The sequence below is a fragment of the Vicia villosa genome, linkage group LG3, assembly GCF_029867415.1.
Source record: "Vicia villosa cultivar HV-30 ecotype Madison, WI linkage group LG3, Vvil1.0, whole genome shotgun sequence".
Taxonomy (NCBI): Eukaryota; Viridiplantae; Streptophyta; class Magnoliopsida; order Fabales; family Fabaceae; genus Vicia; species Vicia villosa.
Genome location: NC_081182.1, coordinates 194783376 through 194803743, shown reverse-complemented (window position 1 = coordinate 194803743; position 20368 = coordinate 194783376). Strand labels below are relative to the sequence as shown.

General features: G+C 28.3%; 1 protein-coding gene across 1 annotated transcript; it reads left to right on the top strand.

Annotated features, from left to right (window-relative positions):
* The first annotated feature begins 16312 nt into the window (after positions 1 to 16312).
* Positions 16313 to 17366, top strand: LOC131657073 (uncharacterized). The gene has a single exon (XM_058926579.1). The coding sequence runs from the start codon at positions 16426 to 16428 to the stop codon at positions 17287 to 17289; it is 864 nt and encodes a 287-aa protein (XP_058782562.1). The 5' UTR covers positions 16313 to 16425; the 3' UTR covers positions 17290 to 17366.
* The last annotated feature ends 3002 nt before the right edge of the window (positions 17367 to 20368 follow it).

Below are 20368 nucleotides of genomic sequence, written 5' to 3'. Positions count from 1 at the left end.
CTTGTTGTTATCCATATTTAGTTGCATATCCTTTGTTTCTCACAAACACTCCACAATTTAACCAAATTTAAATAAGTTACATGTTCAGTTGCATATCCTTTGTTTCTCACAAACACTCCACAATTTAACCAAATTTAAATAAGTTACATGTTCTTAGGATCGGCGCTAGGAGCAGGCCAACAAGGCTACCGCCAAGGCCTCATATTTTTATGTTATATTTATATATTATATATTATTAATTAATTGATTTTTTTAAATAAATTTTTTAATTATGTTACCAATTAAATAAAAATAGTATTTATTTAGAGTATATAATAATAAAAACTTATAATGTGTATTGTTTAATTTATTAATTTAAAAATCACAGAGATAGATAATAAATTTTTGAATTTTTTATTATAAAAGAAGTCTTGATATCTAATTTTTTTATAATTTTTAAATTGTTTTGCAATTATGATATTTTTTCAAATAATTGGAAGAGTGTTTAGGTGAGTTAGTTTTATTATCAATTAAAATAAAATATTAAATGAAATTGATTATAATAATTGAATAATTTTACATCCTAACAGATCTAAAATATATTAATTTTAGAAAAATATTTTAATAAAATTATAAATATTTAATTATAAATTTCGCCTCAGGTCTCAAGATGTGTTGGTCCGACCCTGCATGTTCCAAATATGAGAATTTTTTATGTATTTGCAATCCATCACAAAGATTTGATGTTCACGAGTCTTTCCAGAGCAAATATTTTCATCACAAATTCTTTCACAAGAAAGAGAACAAGATATACCCTTTGATTAATAATATTTTGAGTAGATTTTGTTGTATGCGCTTTGATTAACAACATAGGAAGGTTATTTCAAAACATCAATACCAACATCATTATATAGGTTGTTCAATATAGAAGAACATTAAGACTATGTCTGGGAGTTTGGAGGGGAGGGGAGGGGAGGGCTTTGAAAAATCGAAAGAATTGGGTGAAAAGAATAAAAAGATTTTGGATAGGAGGGTTTTGAAGGGTTTGATTTTATTCATAACACCAAAAACCCCATAAAATGGGGGAACTCAAAAATTGTATACAAATATCTTTTAGGTTGTTATACTATTTTGATAATTAAAATTTTGTAATGATAATGACTCTTTTATCATTCTAAACAAAATCATTTTTTCAAAAAATGTCAAATATTTATCTATATATTTTTAACAATTTATTTTGGAAAGTCTTCCCCTCCCCTCCCCTCCAAACTCCCAAACATAGCCTAAATATTTTTTCTGTCTTGTAATCCATCTAAAATAATGATGCGTACAATTTTGGAACAACTCCATATAAGTTAGGCTTATGGAAAAAATTTACTAACCAATGTTTTTATAGTAAAATCTAATCATATAATTTATTTGAGAAACCGAGGGATAAGAGGATTTGTAAAATAAAGGGGCATTTTTGGGTTCAAAATAAAACTTAAAATTGCAAGTGCTGGGAATCAAAGCTCAAACCCTTAGCAACTTTTTTTGTCAATTTTATTTAAAACCGAGGTATAAGAGTTCTTTTTAAAAAATGAAATATGGCGTGTTTCAGGTCATTTGACCTCACATTATCAATGGTTGTGGTATTATATTTGTGATGAAATATATTATTTGTAGTATTGAATTTCAAACTAAACTAATTCTTATTAAATAATTAAGTCAAATAAACCAAGTTCGACTCGATTCATTTTTAACCCTTTAACTCTTAAATAAAATGTAAGATAGTTAAGATAAATAAAAAATAATATAGATGATAAAAATATGCTTACAACATAGAATCTATTTAGTTGGTTTCTGAAGAGGTTGTTTGGAAAATTTTCACTAATTGGAACAATAGCATTAAGAAGAAAAGTGAAGGTTAATAAGGAGGGAGTTATTTGGATGGCAATTACGCGAGAGTTATGGAATTTGAGAAATGAAACATCTTCAGCAGAGGTACGTGCAATGTTTCCGATCTTTTCTGAAATATCAAGTTAAAGGTGTGGAAGTGGTCGTTTATCGGAGAAATTTCTAACACTTAGTATAACTTCTACGAGTTTTGTAAAAATCTATTGTTTTATTTGATATAGGTTTCAGTTGGTTAGAAAATTTTCTTTCTTCAAACTGTGTTCTCATTCTTTGTAAGCAACTTTGAGTATCCCTAGTACTCGCTATAATTGATTCTTTGCATTAAAAAAATAATCTACTTATACAATACATAGATGAGCGGTTCAGAAAATAGTTAAAAAATAATATCTTTTAAAAATGAAAATTATTATTAACTTTTCTAAAATATATCAATATATTGAAAAAAATAATTTCAAAACACATAAACAATAACAAATTTTATCTATGAATTTTTATATTTTGATTTTTAAAACAATATCTCCAACACACTAAATTATAAAATTTTATATTAGAACATCACATCATCAATCAATGTAAGGAGAGGGAATTGTTGAATCACCTTTTGTTTAGTTGTGAGGTTTCCGATTTGATTTGGGAGGTGGTCTCTTGGGTTGATTTTTTTATTATAAGTTTGATTGTATTTTGAGTAGTTTTATGTGTTGGGTTAGCTTTTGCAAATCTAAGAAGGTGAAATCCAGTAGTGAAAGTTCTTCTTGGTTGGCAACATGGTCGATGTGGAAGCTAAGGAATGAGATTATATTCCGGAATGGTTCTTGGAACGTTTTCAATATTGCTTGGATCATTAAAGCTCTTACTTGGAGGTGGTCTTTCATCAGAAAAATTACTCGTACCAACAATAACTTTTACGAATTTACCAAATCTTCTTTGTTGTATGTTTCTTAAGTTGTATTTGGTAAGTAATCTTTGTCGGGCTGTGATTAGCCTCGTTTTTTTGTAATCATTTGTGAGAACTTTTGGTTTTTTTAATGAAATCTTGATTACAAAAATATATATATATATATATATATATATATATATATATATATATATATATATATATATATATATATATATATATATATATAATCATTTAATACTTGAATATAATTAACATTTCATCAAATACTCTCACTAAAGTGAAATATAAGCAAAAATGGTATTTAAAAAAGCTAGTGATTTTTATCTTAATTTTTAGTTAAGACATTCACTTTTCATGTAACACTTTTGCTTATTTATCATTTTTACAGAAAATATATTATTGAGAAAAATAAAAAATTGATTGAAGTAGAATAAATATTACTTTTAAATACTAGTTGTGAATAAATACATTATTAAATAAAATTAATTAATGTTAAATTTTAAGTAAATTAAATGCTGACATAACAATTGAGAAAGGATCGAACGAGGAGCATTCTTACTTTTAGGGACATTGCTTTTAAGTGATTAACATTTCATCAATTACACCCATTAAAATGAAATATAAACAAAAATGATATTTAATTTAAAAAAAAACTAGTGTATTTGATTTTAATTTTTAATTAAATATATCCACTTTTCATGTAACACTTTTGTTTATATATTATTTTAGAGAAAATACATTGTTGAAAAAAATAAAAAAATTGATTGAAGTAAAATAAATATTACTTTTAAATACTAGTTACTAAATAAAATAAATTAATGTTAAACGTGAAGTAAAGTAAATGTTGGCGCAACAATCGGCGGAGAGTCGAGCGAGAAGCATTCTGTCATACCCCAAAATTTGCCCTCCCATATTCCGTTCACAATAATGCAAAGCTCAAGGTTCAGTCCCAAAGATCACTCACTCCAAAGTCCAAGATGATCCATAGTCAACTGGTTTGACCTAAAAAGTCAACCATCATCAGAGCATAGTCAAAGCTTCCCAATTTTGGTCAACATCTAGTATGTGAAGTACAACCATCATTTGATCAAAGATTGATCATGATTCCATTAATAGAAACTCAGAGATGAACAAATACACAAAGGTTCAAATTAGGGTTTCTTAGGAGAAAGTCAACCCAACTTTGACTGGGCGTAACTTTCACATGGAACATCAAAAATTCCCCACTCAAAGCCTATGTTGAAGGAAATTGGATTATCTACAAATTTGTCTCTCACAAGCCAGGGCTAGAAATGATTCATTTGAGAGATACAGTGCAAAAGATTACAGGTCCTTTTCAGGCATCCTCCAAAAGCAGTTTTTTGCAAAGAGGATATGATCAAGATAAAAGCTCCAAATGGAAAATATGTTCCAAAGTGGCTTATAGAGGATCTCTTGAGGTTTCCAAAAAGTATTAGAACTCCCTCATAGCTTAAACATTGAGTGAGATATGCTTGATCAAAGTTGATGGATTTTGGAGGACCAAATGTGAACAAATGAGGTTCAAACTGAGAAATTTTGCAAACGGGCCTATGGTTTTATGATACAAACTTGATCCACTAGCTATCCAAACAACATGCCACGAATTTCACCTTTCTTATTTAATTTATATAATTTTATTTCATTTTTTTAAATGATTTAAAATAGTATTAATTAAGTAGAAAATCAAATATTTTGTTAAATATATGCATAGGGATTGGTTTTAATCAGCAATTATGACAAAATAATGAAATATTTTCGTGCTCAATTAAATGGAAAAGATCAATACCAAAATAAGGCCAAAATAGAAAGTTCATATTTGAAAATAAAATCAATTTGCTCAAGTTTGGTAAGATTGGATTCAAAGGCATTTGGGCTGTGTGTTTAACCTAATTTCGTCCCTCTATAAGTACTAAACACAAGGCACAAGGATTAGGGGGAAAAATTCGGACCAGGGGCAAGAGTGCAAGAACAAAAAAAACTCCAAGAACTCAAATTCGGTTTCAAGGATTTAGGGCGTTTCAGAAGGATTTGGAGATTGCAAGCTCTTCCTTGGATCATTCTGAACGTGTCTGGATACTCAAGCATCATCAACACCCCCAGAATTTCTCCACACGAGCCCTGGTATGTCGTACTGAATTTTGCATCGACTAGGCTAATCCTTGCGTTTTTACGTGAAATTGTTTGTGTTTTATGTTTTGTTACCATGTGGGGATCGTTTCTGGATGTTCCTATTAAAGTTTGCATGACTTAAACGCGTTTGGCCATTGAAGGCCGAGTTAGGTTTTTTTTATTTCAATTTGGGGCTTTTTGATAGGCGTTAAATTAGAGGGATTCAAGGGCGTAATTAGGTTCGTGAGGTCAAAACGAAGAAGATAGGGGGGTCGCGAAATGTTTATTTCTGCACAGGGGCTAATCGCTATTATTGAGGTTAGTTTGCTACAAATAAGATTGTAGCAAATTCGTAGCGAAAGTTGCAGTCTTTTTGGTGGATTGGGGAAGAAGACGACTGCGTGGCAATCCACCACTGTTCGGTTTGAATATTCGCGCGCGTTCCTGTGTTTTGATTTGGATTTTTTTATATTATCGGTTGGAAGCGTGTTACAAACGAATAATTGGGTTGGTTGAGGTGGTAAGGACGCGCGCGTGTTAGCAAAGGGACGAGGGTTCGATCCCTCGCTCCCTATTATTTTTTATAAAAGAGCCTTGTCTCTGGATCCAATGCGCGCACCTGCATATGGACCATCATACTCCCTCAGATCTAGCCCTCCATTCACCACCAACTCAGATCTAACGCCCAAGATCTGATCCCCTATAATATGTACCCTCAAGCCACTCATACTGAATCAAAACCTTATTAACTAAAATGATTTTAATTAATTTATATGTTTTAGTTAAATTCTTTTTAAATATTCATTCATATAATAATAATTTATTTTTATAAATAAATTAATATATGATACTAATATTTAAAATGACAATTTATTGTTCGTTCCGATTAAATCAATTAATCGTGATGGTCAATAATAATTTTAATTAAAATGATTATTTAATTAAAATATAATTTAAACTATATTCGATTAAATGGTTGCAATCATCTTATTGACTGTGATGATTAATCTTGCCTTGCTCTAAGTTTAATTTGTTATTATTTGTAATCGTATTAATCGATTATGAGGGGTAACAATACAAAATAAAATTCATAAAAAATAATAAAACACATTAATTCATTATTAGTGATAATCGAATCAATCGATTTGAATTGGTAATGGTGCAAACCCCCTAATCTTTTAACTATGGTGATCAAACCTATTGATCATTGCGGTTAATAGTGCCAAATCAGGGTTGTACGCCCAAACAAATTCCAAAACACTTTTCAAACACCTTTCAAGCTTCAATTTCCAAATACGGATTTTTATCCTCATTCAAACCACGACAGGCCAGTCAAAAAGCCTTCAAACCATTCAAACTCTAACTCTAATGGCGTACAACCCTTCCCCGAACTACGTAGACTCTGATCCTCCCTAAGGAGGTACGTAGGCACTTGGCAACAAGGCGAGTCCCCCTCTTCAAAATTCTAATCATGTCATTATAATTTTGTTTGCCATATTTCTTTATGAACCCTGCCATGAAACCCTGATCTTTGAATATTAGCCTTTAGGAAAGGGTTGAGGGTGCCTAACACCTTCCCTCAACCTGATTATAATAACTTACCCTGAATCTCGTATCTGTGTAGGGTTTCCTATTCGCCCTCCAGAATAGGTGGCGACTCTAAAGCTATAATTTTTAGGCAGGTTGCTACACATTCTTACTTTTATGGAGATTCCTTTTGAGCAATACACTTTGGCGAGAAACACAACACCTGTCCACCTAAAACCTCAAGGTGATAGGTGTGTGGTTTCTCTCACTTATAAAGTGTTCAATCTTCTCTTTTCTAATCAATGTAGGACTTCTTCTTCCCACATGATTCTCAATACTCCTCCTCGATTGTGAGTCTATATACAATGCTCTCTCTCAAGTGGAAACTTTTTCTTCCACATACACTCTCTTTTACATACACTTGTACCACCGTTTACACTCTTTAACAAGACACCTCCTATATCCACCACTTATGGGGAGTACTTTCGTTACAAGTAAGTCGGTCTCTTCATTCGAAACTAGACTTTGAGACTATTTGTTGGTGCAACAATCGAGGGAGAATCGAGCGAGGAGCATTCTTACTTTTAGGGACATTCCTTTTGAGCAACACATCTTGGTGGGAAACACATCACTCATTCACCTAAAATTTTAATTAGTGATAGGTATGTAAATTCTCTCACTTATAAAATACTCAATATTTTCTTTTCTAATCAATGTTGAACTTATTCGTTACACTTGATTCTCAATAGTAAATGCTAAAGGAGAACACAAAATAAAATAGTTTATATTTAAAGGAGTTAGTGAATATTTGATAGAAAATAAGAGTTCATGACAATAAAGTAAATCGTATGTGTGGTTTGTCTTTTTATAAGCGAGAAATACTATAAAGCGAGTACTAGGGGTACTCTAACCCGCTTACAAAAGAGGAGCACAAGCTCAAAAACTGACAAAATTACAATTTAAGTGACATCTATTTTAAGTAGTACAAAGGGTTTCTACTAAAATCATAGAAGTTACACTTGGTGAACGCAATTTTACCGATGAACGACCATTTCTAAGCCATCAACTTAATATTCCACATGAGATCGTCAAGAATACACTTTCCTCCATTGAAAATAATGTTATTTCTTAATTTCCAAATGCTCCAAACCACCGCCGCCCAAACGGTTCCCTCTTTTCTATGACTAATGCTAGACTTCCTAAGACATTCTCCTCATAAAGCAAAGCTTTTCCAAACACGATGATCGAATCCCGGCTCCATACCGATCCAAGAAATCATATTATTCCACACCATAATGGACACCGGGCATAAGAAAAAGAGGTGATTTAACGTTTCAAGAGAGTCGTTGCAAAAACGCAATTAGAGTCAAAATTGAAAGGATTTATACCTCGCCTCAAAAGCTGATCTTTAGTTGAAACTCTATTGAGAAAACTTCGCCAAATGAAAGCTCTAACGCTGAACGGAATATCAGTGGACCATATGGCTCTAAAAGCTTTCGCTTTTCCTTCCTCTACGCCCTCATTAATAATGCTTTCAGCCATCAGTGCATAACTAGTTTTTGTATTGTATCCCAAATCCTTATCGTGACTCCATATCAACATGTCCATACGACCAATTTCCGGCGCAACAGTCTCGATTAAGGTGTACAGTTGCTGCTGCAAAACTGATGTGAAACCTTCCAGCACCTCAGTATCGATACTAAGGTCACCCCACACCCAATTCATCCCCCTTCTCACGCCCCCATTTCGGCAACCATCATACCTTTCTTCGCGCTTATGACGAACAAATCGAAAAATGTTTCTCTTAAGCTTGCATCACCCAACTAAACGAATTCCCATAACTGAACATTATCTCCCCCCTAAAATATAAGAAACATTACATGCCATAGCCGGAATCGTTAAGGATTGATCCAGCTTAAGGATGTCATTCCACCACTTTGAGTTAAGCCGATAATTAGTGCCTACTGTATCTGAAATAACAATGTTCTTGATGTTACCAAATTTAACTTCCAACACTTTCATCCACAGAGCCCTATCACCCTTTAGAATTCTCCACGCCCACTTTAGCAATAACGCCGTGTTGAACTCGTCCACCTTTTTGACCCATAAACCTCAATTCTCAACAGATTGGCAAATCCTCTCCTAGCCGACCCAGTGAATCTTTCTGTTACCTTCCTTTTCTCCCCATAAAAAACTCGATTGAATCCTCTGAATATCCATACACACCTTCTTTAGAGCCCGGTAAAAAGAAAGTTGAAAAATAGAAATGCTGGATAAGACGGATTTGAGCAAGGTTATTCTTCCACCTAAACTTAAACATCTATTTTTCCAATTACCAAGCTTGGATCTTAACTTCCGAACGAGGAAATTCCAAGTTATGCACAGTCCCAGATTGCAGCCAATTGGTATCCTAAAAAAATTGAACGAAGTTTTACCGACCCTGCAAGATAATAAACAGGAAGCAGCTTCCAAGAACCGATCATAAGAATTAATGCCAAACAGTCTGCATTTGTTGTAATTGACACCTAGACCTAAGGCAACTTCAAAAAGCCTGAGAATTGCTTTAATGATCCAAACCTGTTTCCAAGATGTTCAGCCCAGTAACAGAGTATCGTCGGCGAATTATAGTTGTAATGAGCGTTTGTTTTTTTAGTAAACAAGATATTATAAACTAGAGAACTAAGGATTCTCGAACCTATTTACAAAAGAGAGGCGCCACAATATTATGACAAGTTCTTTGACAAAGTCATAATAAGACCACCTCCACACCAACAATTTGATATTCCAATCCAAATCATCTAATAATTTAGATCTAAGTTTTCTTTATTTTCCTTTTAAGATTGGTTTGTATTACCTTTTGATGATATATTTTTATTGGATTTTGGTTTTTCTTTTGTACTCTCTTTTTTATTTTAATCTATTTGCAAGTATTAAAAAAATTATTTAAAATTAAATATTATAACTTTTAATAAAAAATGTTTTATAATAATAAAAAGAGAAAAAATATTTAATGAAAATTTAATTAAAATACTGAGGTCCACAACTAGCCATGCTCCATATAGAATCCCATTTTCTATTATAGAAAAATGAAAAGCCAAAATGCTATTATATTAAAATCTATCATATAAGAAAAGTCTACCATTTCCTCATCTCTTAGCTATGCCACATCAGCTTCTCTTCTCACAAAATTCCACATCATTCCTTTCCCATTGTAGGATTGAACTTTAAACCTCCAACCTCTCATGATCTCGCAGTTACAAATTATTTACTTTCTCTGGCCATTCACATTCACAGCTGCTTACAGCACTAATGACCTCATATAATGCTTCTGCCTTCCAAGCCCTCCACCTTCCACGTTCCATAACACTTTTATCATTACTATATATAACCATCATACTTTCACTGTATCTATCATGTTCAACAAACCTAATCGTGGAAAATTTTGGTTTATACTATTTTTGCAATTACAGTCATTCCCACGACAATTCATGTGGAAAATTTTGGTTTATACTATTTTTGCAATTACAGCCATTCCCACGACTATTCATGGACAAACCGGAATTTAACATTTTTTTTTCTTTTCTTGATAGAAAATATCTTTCATGTTATTTGCAGGTTGAATTTGTAGTGTATCATTCTGAAGTACTAATTGGCGTTTCATGTTATTTGCAGGTTGAATTTGTAATGTATCATTCTGAAGTACCAATTGGCGTCACTCCATAGTATATGGTTCGTTTTTTACATGGGTTGTTTCCAATCTCTATTTTCTATTTTTTTTAGTAACAATTTAAATATTGTCCTAATATGTGTTTTGAATTTTTTTTCTGGTGCAGACAGTAGAAAACATCGTCTATAGGATTCGTTTGAAATAAATATTCTTCTTTGACTGTCCCAAAAGTTTGAGCTGTAGAAGTAGAAATCAAGTTGGCTGGTGTCAATATACAATGGAGAATCTGCTTAAAATTACTGGGTTATGCTTGCGCAAGTTTTGTCAAAAATGTAGATATTATACTATGTAAATAACATGATATTTTATATTAATTCATAGAATGAACTTTAATTTTTTATATTTTAAGTGCAAATATTAATAAATAAATCTTAATTGATTGATATTATGTTTGATTGATATTTATATTAAATCTTAGTAATTATAGAAATTGTAGATATTATAATATGTAAATAAGATAATATTTTATATTAATTCATAGAACTAAAGAATATTTTAGTTAGGTCAAATTAAGAAATTAAGGTTATCAATATATACAAAGTTAGTTTTATAAAATATTATTGATATTTATTTATTATAAGGTCGAACAAAACAAAAAATAAAGATAAAATATTATAAATTAAAAATGTATACATAATTTTGAAATTTATAAGAAAATAGAATCAAAGAGTAAAGAAAAAAACATTATATTTGTTTAGGTAAATAAAGAGTTTGGAAATGAAAAGACATAAGTCATTTACCTATAAAAAAATTAAATATCATAATCATTTTACTTGATTGCAACTTTAATTTTTGATTTAATCTGATTGCAACTTTTGATTTATTATTTTTAATTTTTTGATTTAATGTGATTACAATTTTTAACTTCTTATCCATAATAATCCAAGCATTATGGTCGATTTGAACGTGATTTTAAAGAATGGTTCGTTGAAATAATGAAGCAGCACACCTATTTTCTTGATATGGAAATAATTGGTATATTATTGCAAATTTTAATAAATAAATTTCATTGATTAATTGATTTTATCTTTGAGTGATATTTATATTAAATCTTAGTAGCTATAAAAATTATAGATATTATAATATATAAATAACATAATATTGTATATTAATTCATATAACTAAAGAATATTTTAGTTAGGTCAAACTAAAAAAATTAAGTTTATCAATTATATATATATATATATATATATATATATATATATATATATATATATATATAATTTAAAAAGTTAGTTTTATAAAATATTATTGATATTTATTTATTCTAAGGTCGAACAAAAATAAATAAATATAGAATATAATAAAATATTACAAATTCAAAACATATACATAATTTTGAAATGTATAAGAAAATAGAATCAAAGAATAAAGAAAAAAACAGTATATTTTTTTAGGTAAATAAAGAGTTTAGAATGAAAAGACATAAATCATTTACTTATAAAAAAGTTAAATATCATAATTATCTTTAGTAATCATTGATCGATTGATTGCAACTTTTAATTTATGATTTAATGCATGTGATTGCAACTTTTGATTTCTTATTCTTTTAGTACTTACCATATGTATATTTAAATTATTAGATTTGAGAAAATATTGTACTTTTATATCTTACAAAATTATATTGTTTTTACAATATTGTATGATTTACCTAAAAATAATATAATTTTGAGTAAATATTGTGAGTAAATATTGTACTTTTGTATGTTTTACCTAAAATTATCTAACTTTGTAAGATATAAAAACCTTTTTAACGACCCATACCTTAAAATCAGTACGTTGGGGATAATTTAATTGATATAGAATCAATACATTAAAATCATATCAATTACTTACCAATATCTTAATTGGTATAAAATAAATACGTTACAAATATATTTAGTACTCCAATTATATTGATGTTGTATCACCAAAAATTGAGTGAATCATATTATCATTAAAAATTAATAAATATAATTTATCTCACTTGATTTCCTTCAAAATTATTTAATATTAGAAACTTTCCAAAATAATGAATTTATCAACATAATTTTGAAACCAAATTTCATATGGTTAGAAAATTTTTAACCTCTCATTTAACAAAAGGATAAATATTATTAGATACATATTTTAATAAAATGTTTTAGGCATATCATTGCTTTTATATATTGTATGGAGTTTTTTGATAAAAAATTCATAGATATTATTATAAAAATAAAGTATATTTTCAAAATATTTAAAATACAACATGTGCCATCGACATTCTCTGTATAGAAAAACTAACTATTATTTTCTATTTTCACTTTAATAAGATATCTTACTAATACTACTAAATTATTTAAAATATAAAATATGAAAGTTATAAATGAAATTTTTTAGAGATTATTAAATAAAATAAATATATTAGATCTATTGACTTTTTTTATAAAAAAAATATTTAAAAATAACTATGGGTGTTAATAAGCATAAGTAATCAAATGAAACATAAGTACTGTATGAATAAATAGTAATAGAATGAAACATAAGTAATTTATGAATAAGTAGTAATAGAATGAAACATAAGTAATATATGAATAAATAATATCAAAATTGTATGATATTTTTTATTAATCATACAATTTGTTTGTCATTTATAAAATTTAAAATTTAATTGAACAAGTTCATCAATAATAAATATATATATTTATCTATATATAATATAATATAATTGAAATATTACCATTAAAACTTTAATGGGTCAATTCTATCCAAATACAAAATAATATATTACGGATACACACGGGTAATTATATGGTACGCACATATGGTACTGATATTAACACATTTAATTAAATGTAATAACGAGAATAAATTTACAATTGATTTAAATAGTTGGCTTAATTGCAACTTTGGTCCCCCTATTTTGTCTTTTTCTCGATTTTAGTCCCCCCATTTTAAAAACCACGATTTTGGTCCCTTTTTGAGTTTTCTAATGAAAAAGAGACAGGAATAGGGACTAATTTTGCAGAAAAAACAAAATAGAGGGACGAAAATTGCACAGAAAACTTAAAAAGGACTAAAATAGTGATTTTTAAAATAGAGGGATCAAAATCAAGAAAAAGACAAAATAGGAGGATTAAAGTTGCAATTAAGCCTAAATAGTTTTATAAATAATTCCAAAACAAAAATATTTATATATAGGAATAATTAACTATTGATTCAAATATTTTATATATGGAATAATATATTTGATTTGTAAATTGAGTTTAATCAATTATATTAAATATTTATTATTAATTGTATTATATAATTTGATAGAATATTTCTTCATTATAATTTGTCAATTTAAGATTTTTGTTATTATAAAAAAATCTAATTATCATCAAATACTTTTAAACAATGTTAAAATTAATTTATTTTTGTTTCAAAAATATCATCAAAATATTGAATATTAATAGAAACATGAAGTTACTGATAAAAAAATTGAATATTAACGGGAACATGTAGTTATTAATCAAAATATTGAATATTAATAGAATTTTTTTTAATATTAATGGGTACATGAAGTTACTAATCAAAATATTGAATATTAAAGATAATATTAAATTACTGATCAAAATATTAAATGTATTGAATATTAACGGAAACATGAAGTTACTGATAAAAAATGGCATGTTAACGAGAGCATAAAGTTACTGATCAAAATATTGAATATTAACGAGAACACGAAGTTATTGATCAAACTATTGAATATTAACGGGAAAACAAAGTTATTGATCAAACTATATTGAATATTAACGGGAACATGAAATTATTAATCAAAATATTGAATATTAACGAGAACATGAAGTTATTAATCAAAATATTGAATATTAACGTGAGTATTAAATTACAGAGCAAAGTATATAATATTAACGGGAACATGGAGTTACTGCTAAAAATATTGAATAATAACGGAAACATGGCGTTATTAATCAAACTATTGAATATTAACAGGAACAAATTTGAAACATTAACAGAAACACGAAGTTAGTGATCAAAATAATGAATATTAATGGAAACTTGAAGTTATTGATCAAAATATTGAATTTTAACGGGAACATGAAGTTACTGAACAAAATATTGAATATCAACGAGAACACGAAGTTACTGATCAAAATATTAAATATTAAGGGGAACATGAAGTTACTGGTCAAAATATTAAATATTAATGGGAAATGAAGTGTATAGATAAAAATATTGAATATTAGTGGGAACACAGAGTTACTGATCAAAATATTGAATATTAACGGGAGCACGGAGTTATTGATTAAAATATTAAATATTAACGGGAGCACAAAGTTAATGATCAAAATTTTGAATATTATCGAAAACATTAAGTTACTATCCAAATTTTAAAAATTAACAGGAACAAATTTTGAATATTAACAAGAACACAAAGTTACTAATCAAAATAATAAATGTTGACGGGAACACGGAGTTATTGACAAAATATTGAATATTAACAGGAACATTAAGTTACTGATAATTTTTTTGAATATTATCGAAAACGAATTTGGAATATTAACGGGAACACAAACTTATTGATCAAAATAATGAATATTAACGGGAACAAGGAGTTACTGATCAAAATAATGAATATTAACAAGAACATGAAGTTACTAATCAAAATTTTGAAAATTAACGGGAAGAAATTTGAAATATTAACGGGAATACGAAGTTACTTATCAAAATAATGAATATTAACGGGAACATGAAGTAACTGGTCAAAGTATTTTTCTATTAATTATGCATTTTGAATGAATCATTATTATAAATGGAGTTTGTAGTGGTTTCTCATTGGCCTACAAGACAGGGCTGATAGTTTGAGATTGGGCTGATAGTTTGTAGTTATAATTGAGCCAAAATAATTAATTTTCTCCTTAGCTAGCAAAAAATAATCGATTCTTCTTAGCTGATAGTTTGAGATTGGATTATATAATTTGATTGAATATTTCTTCATTATAATTCGTGAATTTGCGATTTTAAAACTTTTCCTTCATTATAATTTGTTAAATAAAATATTACTATTTTTATAACTTTTTCAATTTTACCCAAAACTTAATCTTTTACTAATATCTTTTATTTTTCTCAATCACAATGCGCGAAAACGACGGGTACCCGTGCGAACGCACGGGTAAGGCACTAGTTTTCTAAAAAGAAACACATTCAAATGTTTTACCGACAGATACCGCAAAGCTGGATCAGTAAGATATTATTTTTTTTCTAAAATGAAATGTTTTTTTAATGAAAATTATGAATAAAATGCTGATAGGAAAATAATGTAAAAATAAAATATTTTAGTAAGTTTTTAAAATAGGTTAAGATAAACTTTTACTCTTTTAGTAAATAATGAATTATATAAATGTCAACCTAACATAAACTTTTACAAAATTGTATAAAGTTTGAATTTTATTATTTTAAATAACAAAATATCTTATTATAATAAAAAAGAAAAAATAGAAAACTTATTAAAGTTTATTAAAAATAAGGTCCATCATTAGACTAGATTTATAATAGAGTCCCATTTTATATTATAAAAAAAATACCAAATATAGTATTATACTAAAATATATCAGAAAATTTAGAAAAATTATTCAAAAATTGGCTGTTATTATTTTAATTAAATAAATAAATTTTATAATACAAAAATTAAAATAATAAAAGATATATAATATTTTATGAAAATTCAGTTAAAAATATATAATAATACCATTCTATATTATAGAAAAATTAAAATCAAATATACTATTATATTAAAATTTTCTACAAAAACAAAATCAAATTTTTTACCGACAACACCGCAGCCACAACACAAACAAATTTCGAACATATTCAATATCAATTCGTATTAATTGGAACGCTTGAAGTACTAATATAGTAGAAACATTAAACCTACATCAAAACTATGAAAGATTATACTAACCTAATAAATAATTAATTAAACGGATTACAATACTAAAGTATAGTAGTAGTTTAAATAATGTACTAAAGTATACTCAATCGGTGTAATATCCCTCCTCACATCGTTTCAAAATTTTCAATCTTTAAATATCTGTCTTAATTGTAATTCAAATATCCAAAAATGAATGGGTGCAATATACATCCCCCTGACAGCAAAATATGAATCAGATATCTCTTTACCATATTCAAAGATATGTGGCGTTAATGCAGATGTTAATTTTTCAAAATAAATACCACCTCTTAAGCCACTCTTATCATCAAATCAAAAATCAACAACAGGTATAGTTTGCTTCTCTTAATTTGTGTCATGGCATCCGAATCCTCTAGCCTCTCAGTCACTTCAAATAATCATGTTGATTCTTCCAAACCAAAAAACGTGGTGCACAAGGAGGAGAATGAACAAGGTCAGTCTTCAAAATCCAATTCCAACATGCCGATTGATTTTGTGAAGTTATCGAAAGAGGATTCAGTTGATGGGTCAAAGGTGCAAGAGCACAATTTTTTTAACCCTATTCAAGTCGGTGGCTCGTCGTCTGATCCTCCTAATACCGACAATGAAAAGAAAGGAGAGAAAACCATTGACGAGAAGAATTTGGAGTCAAAGACATCTTATGCATGCAACTTTTGTAAGAGAGAATTTTCTACTTTACAAGCGTTAGGAGGGCACCAGAACGCCCATAAGGCAGAACGTGCATTAAAAAAACAGCGTGAAGAAAGATATGAACATGATGTTTTAGGGTTAGGGAAAACTCACTTGAACCCTTATTTTCGTTATCCTAGTGCTCTTTTTTCACCTTATGGGTCACTTGGGGTTCGAATGGACTCCATGATTCAAAAACCATCTCTTTTTAACCCTAGGGTTACACCAAATAATTTTACTTATGGACATGGTGGTTTGTGTTTACAAGAGACATTAAACCCTTCCCTTGTTAATTTGAGAAATAATATGGAAGGTAGTAGCAGGGTTGGAATTCTTGGTCTTGGTGGTGCAACTTCTTCAAGGGTTGAAAATAGTGCAAATAATAAAATTAGTTCAAACTCAATCATAGAAAATAATTTTTTTGTGGCTCCTGCTCCTGTTAAAGATGATATTCATCAACCAAAGTTCAACACCGAAGAAGAACTTTCCGATTCTGAATCTTCAGGGCTTGATTTGACACTTAAGCTTTGAATAAGTTTCTATATTGTGTTTCCATATTTTGATTGCTATGCTCTCTAGTTGAAGTTATGGCATGGTGATTATTTCTTTTTGTTATGTCAAACTATTTTTTGAATTCATTTAAATTATGTTGTGGTATTCATATATTATTGTCATGTGTTAATTTCTGTGATACTTGGGAGTATGTAAGTCAAGCAGAGTTATTAATTTAATGTGATTTCTTAAAGCTTATATGTTACTACCTTGATTAATTACGTTAATTTCCTTAATCATATTAAATATTAATGCTGTTTAATTTGTTTGCAAGAGGTATTAAAAATCTTACTTTGAAATATTGTGATATTTAATATAAAAACAGAATTGTTTGTAATTTTCATTTAAATATAAAGTGGCAATGTTAACAAAATATCAAGAAATAAGAAATCACTTTTCCAATCCATTTATTTCAACTAAATAAACCTCATTATTTATTTTTTTAATCAGTAAGTATGGAATTCAATAATTCAAAATTTATAACAGTCATATTTTATGCACTAATCACTTGTATTAAACTTCGGTGGTTTATTATCCGAGGATCAAGCAATTCATGCATATGTTTTAGAGATTAATTATTATGTACTATCTGTGTGTAAAAAGTGTTATACATTAGTTTAAGGTGGAAGAAGAAGTCTTTTTTAAGATTTTGGAAAACATATGTAAGCTACATGGAGAATCTAGGAATGTCAAACAACATATATGAAAAACTCAACTCTAAGGACTACTTCTCAATCAAAGCCACTTCTCTAGGAAGGAGCAAATATGTGTTTAATTGAAGAAATAGAGGATGGTGAATTAGAGACTTCGGTGGGATAAGTGAAAGATTGGGTGGGACAATGTGAAGACTAGGGATGGCAATGGATACCCATGGGTACGGATACTAATCTTCCGCTACCCATCCGTTTAATAAAAATGATATCCATATCCGCTCCATACCCGTGTGGATATCTGCCGGGTGGGTATCCGTGATATTTTAAATATCCGCGGGTATTTATGGATACCCATGGATACTTTTTTAATTGAAATTTATTAATATTTTATATATTTAATAGAAAATTTATCTTTTTATTAATAGAAAAATATGTGTTATACATTTACTATATTAAATTTAAAAGCATCTTATAATGAATATTGATGTAGAATGTGAGAAAATGTTGAAAGAATATTTAAGTATACTAATTGATATTAAAAGATATTCAAGTATACTAATTTTAAAAAGATATTTAAGTAATTTTAATCACTATTAACGGATATGGATACCCGCGGATATGGATACCATCAAATCCGTATCCGTACCCGTAAGTAAACAGATAACTAAATATCCGTTTATTATACCCGTGGATACCCGTTAAGCTATCCAACCCGTGCCCGTGACGGATTTTATCCGTGGATACCCGTGGGTATGGGTTTTTTTGCCATCCCTAGTGAAGACATGCTTTTCTAGATGCATGGTGATTTGTACATACTCAGTCAGGGCCAGTTACAATGTGATTTAAGATCAAGAAGAAGGTGCATAAGTTGTGGCAGAACATAAATAATTTCTTATTTGGTTTACAACTTGTTAGAGCATTTTGATAAAGAGGAACAATCCCTTTTAAAGGATAAATTTGTGAGGCATGAGAGGTTATAAAGAATATCAGATTAGTTTCTTTGATTTGGCATATTGTAATAGGATTGAAGTCTTGAGGTTGCACCAACTTTTATGATTGGTGCAAGGTTCTTTTGGACTCTCTCAATTTGTATTAATATTTGTATTTGGGAGGAGCCCTTGTACTCTCTTTTTATTCAATTGTTTATAAAATACAATTATTCATATCATTCTATGTGATGTTTTACGTTTGTTTAAAGAAAAAATTAAATTATTATAAAATCTAATTAATATGATCGGCTATAGTGTAAAATAATTTAAACTGTTAATGTTTTTTAATTAAATCTTATTTTATAAGAAATTAATAGATATGCACTTATTGTATTGTCTGTTCCTGTTGATTTATTTAAAATGTTTTATTTTTATTTTTATTTTCTTTAAATAATACATTTGAATGATTGCGAGTTATCGATGGCGTAATTTTTTTTTTCTAATACATAACAATTAAACTTGATTTATAATTACTTTGATAATATGACAAACTAATAAATTTTCAGTGGATAACAACATTTGTACATTATTGGTACTCATTTTAATGAAATTAAATTAATAAATTATAAAAGATTATATTATTTTAGAATTTTAACAATATTTTAAAAAATTAAATAACAAATTAAACGAATATTTATATTTAAATACAGAATATTTTGATAATGATGTATTTTTGTAAAAATAATATATATATTTGATGGGTATGAGAGGGATAATTTGATGGGTATGAGAGGGATAATTTGATGGTATTCACATTCATAATAATTATTTTATTGAATAACTATATGTGCATATGTTCTATAATTATTTTGCAGACATTTACCATATTCAACATGAAAACTTTTTTTCCTTCAAATATTCATTAGGTAGTAGTTCAATTAAAATTTATAAAATTTAAACTATCTCTTATTAACATGTTCTATGAAAATAAAAATATTGTTCCAAAATAATACCTATATTAATTGAATGTAAAGTAGAATACCATTTTAATTGTTTATATTTAACAACTATATAAATATACAGTTTTTTCTTTTTAGGAATGTTAAATAACTTTTTTTCAAAAAAAGAAAAAAACAAATGCTAATAGTTTAATTTTTTTCAACAAAATAAGAAATAAATTCTCTTTTTACTAAAAGATATTTACTAAAATATCAATTAGTATCTCTCTATTGTACCCAAAAAATAATAATATCTCTTTTTAATTAAAAAATATTCATATAAAGATTTATTGTTATGCCCGATAAGTATAAACAATTTTATTAAGTCAGTCACAAGTGGATTTCAAAAATTGAACGGTGCAGAGGAACTTGAAAATGGCTTCGGGCGCGAATCTTACGGCGGCATTGTTCTTGTAGAATCCGGCGGTTCTCTCAGGGGGATTCTGGTTAGGGTTAACATCATCTCTCCGATTTCGGT